At 50.0% G+C, this 2,220-nt stretch overlaps 1 protein-coding gene across 1 annotated transcript in view; it reads left to right on the top strand.

Annotated features, from left to right (window-relative positions):
• Nucleotides 1-1,070, top strand: part of WASF2 (WASP family member 2) — a 13,068-nt gene extending 11,998 nt beyond the window's left edge. Inside the window, exons 8-9 of the mRNA XM_029086840.1 lie at nt 1-246; nt 733-1,070. Coding sequence (XP_028942673.1) covers nt 1-246; nt 733-890 — 404 coding nt within the window. The 3' untranslated portion in view covers nt 891-1,070. The remainder of the gene's footprint in view (nt 247-732) is intronic.
• The last annotated feature ends 1,150 nt before the right edge of the window (nt 1,071-2,220 follow it).

Below are 2,220 nucleotides of genomic sequence, written 5' to 3'. Positions count from 1 at the left end.
CACCGCCTCCTCCAGCAGTCGAATATGCCAGCGTGCTCCCACCTCCGCTGCCGCAGCCGGGCGGTGGGAGTGCGCCGCCTCCTCCTCCACCACCACCTCCTCCTGGCCCACCACCTCTGTCTTCTAGTGTCCTGGATGGTCCCCCACCCCCTCCTCCACCCTCAGACACCTCCACCTCCAAGCCCAAGTCATCCTTGCCTGCAGTTAGTGATGCCAGGAGTGATCTGCTTTCAGCTATTCGTCAAGGTAAGGTTTCATTTCAATACCAACTTCTCCTTTACCTCTGGAAAAGACCACAGTATCCAAGTGCCAACACTCGGGAGCCATCTCATGAGCAGTGGTGTGACTGCCTGGCTGCTTGAGAACCTGTCCCTTGTGGTCCCTCATTGTCTGCCCACCCTGATGACAACCTCACGAGGTGTTACACCTCTGCCTGCACCTTTGGAGACAGCAGTGCTGGAATTGCTGTGGTCCAAGTTTGCAAGTGGTCGGAGCAGCAGTGGTGTGACCCCTCAGAGGAGCACGGAAACGACTCTCTTCCCATTCCATCTGCCCACCCAGCCTGTCTGGGCTGTCATTCACCATCAGCGTTATCCCACAGTGTGTCCAGTACCTGCTGGCAGAGGACAGGCTGCCTTACTCAGAAGATTGTGTCAAAGGGATGGCTGCTTTGGAGATTTCAGTGTGACCAAAACCTTTGCATGATCCCCTCCATTGCTTTCTTCCCAACAGGCTTCCAGCTCCGCAAGGTGGAGGAGCAGCGGGAACAGGAGAAGCGGGACGTTGTGGGCAATGATGTGGCAACGATCCTGTCGCGCCGCATCGCTGTGGAGTACAGCGACTCTGAGGATGACTCTTCTGAGTTCGATGAGGACGAATGGTCGGATTAACCATAGTCCCATCCCCTTCTTCCCCTTCTCTCCTGGGTTAACATCATCTTAAAGAATCAGGTGGCCAAACCTTCCACCACTTCCTTTTTCAACCCGTAACCAAAGATGTGCCAAGGGGGTTTCAGACAACCAGCAGCATATCTCCCCTTTTCCCTCCCCCTCCGGCTTTGGCAGGAGTTTACACTCTGCCTTTCCAAAAGGTCTCCTCATGGACACTGAGGATGCAGTGTTGGGATTTAGCTGGAGGGGATGTAACAGTTGCTTATTTAAAAGAGAGTCAAAAACCTCCAGGTTCCCGATGCCACCAGGCAGAGCACATATAAACCCTCCATCCTGAGGGATTTTTAAAGTAAAGATGGATGATCCTGTTGTGGCCGCGTGGCCTTTCAGATGAAGGACATTTTCAGCTAGTTTTCTCATTGCAACAGCAGACAGTTGATCTGATGACTCTTCCTTTACAGTGAATACTGGTAGTGCTACAAGAAAATGGGCTTTAAATGTCTATTCTCTGCTGCATCCCACTGTCAAATAATCAGTTTTTGGCAACACAATTCTTTCCCCTCTGACCCCCTAGTATTATTTCCAGACTACCCTGCATGGGGTGTGCTTCCTGGCTCTAGAGCTGTGGAGTGCATTGGGTGCAATGTGAGGAGGGACTTCTTATTTTGATTATTATTATTATTATTTTAAAAGCTGCCTTTACCTTCCTCAAATCTCCTGGACTTTTTCACCAAGTCTGCCAAAGGAGACTTGCACAAAGGGATGCAAAGCCAGGGCAGAATGGTTACTTGGCTTCCTGCTTCTGGGTGAGCAGAGCCACTGCCCCACTGAGAGACACATCTGTGTGGTCAGCACTGAGCGGTGGCAAGACTCCGCTTTGCTGATTTCTCCAGTTCATGCTGAGAGTGTGTTTAAAAAAAGAAGTTATTATTATTTTTTTTTAAAGTGCCTAGAGGGGGGAGATGGTGTGGGGAGAGGTTCTCTGAACACCAGGCACTTTGATCTTTTTTGGCCTGTTCAGGGCAATGCTGCAGTCAGTTTGGAGAGGTGCTTTTTCTAGCGGCGTGACCGTTACTTTTTTTTACACAGGGACTCGAGTAGCAGAAAATGCTGGTATTACCTTCACTTCCTCCTCCCTTCCACCTAAGGAGGGGAGTTTGTGTGCCTAAAAACAGCGAGTGTGTGAACTGAATTGCCCATCAGTTACATCAGACCTAACCTACATCTTTACCTGTAATTTTGTTATTATAATTCATTAGTTAATGTTAAGAAAGTGTTTCTTCTCCTCACTAACCCTATGAATTCCCAGGCTGCTCACTACTGGTGGGGG

Source organism: Antrostomus carolinensis, unplaced genomic scaffold, assembly GCF_000700745.2.
Source record: "Antrostomus carolinensis isolate BGI_N321 unplaced genomic scaffold, ASM70074v2 scaffold14059, whole genome shotgun sequence".
NCBI lineage: Eukaryota > Metazoa > Chordata > Aves > Caprimulgiformes > Caprimulgidae > Antrostomus > Antrostomus carolinensis.
The sequence above is the reverse complement of the archived record's forward strand: the minus strand, read 5'-3'. Positions and strand labels throughout refer to the sequence as shown.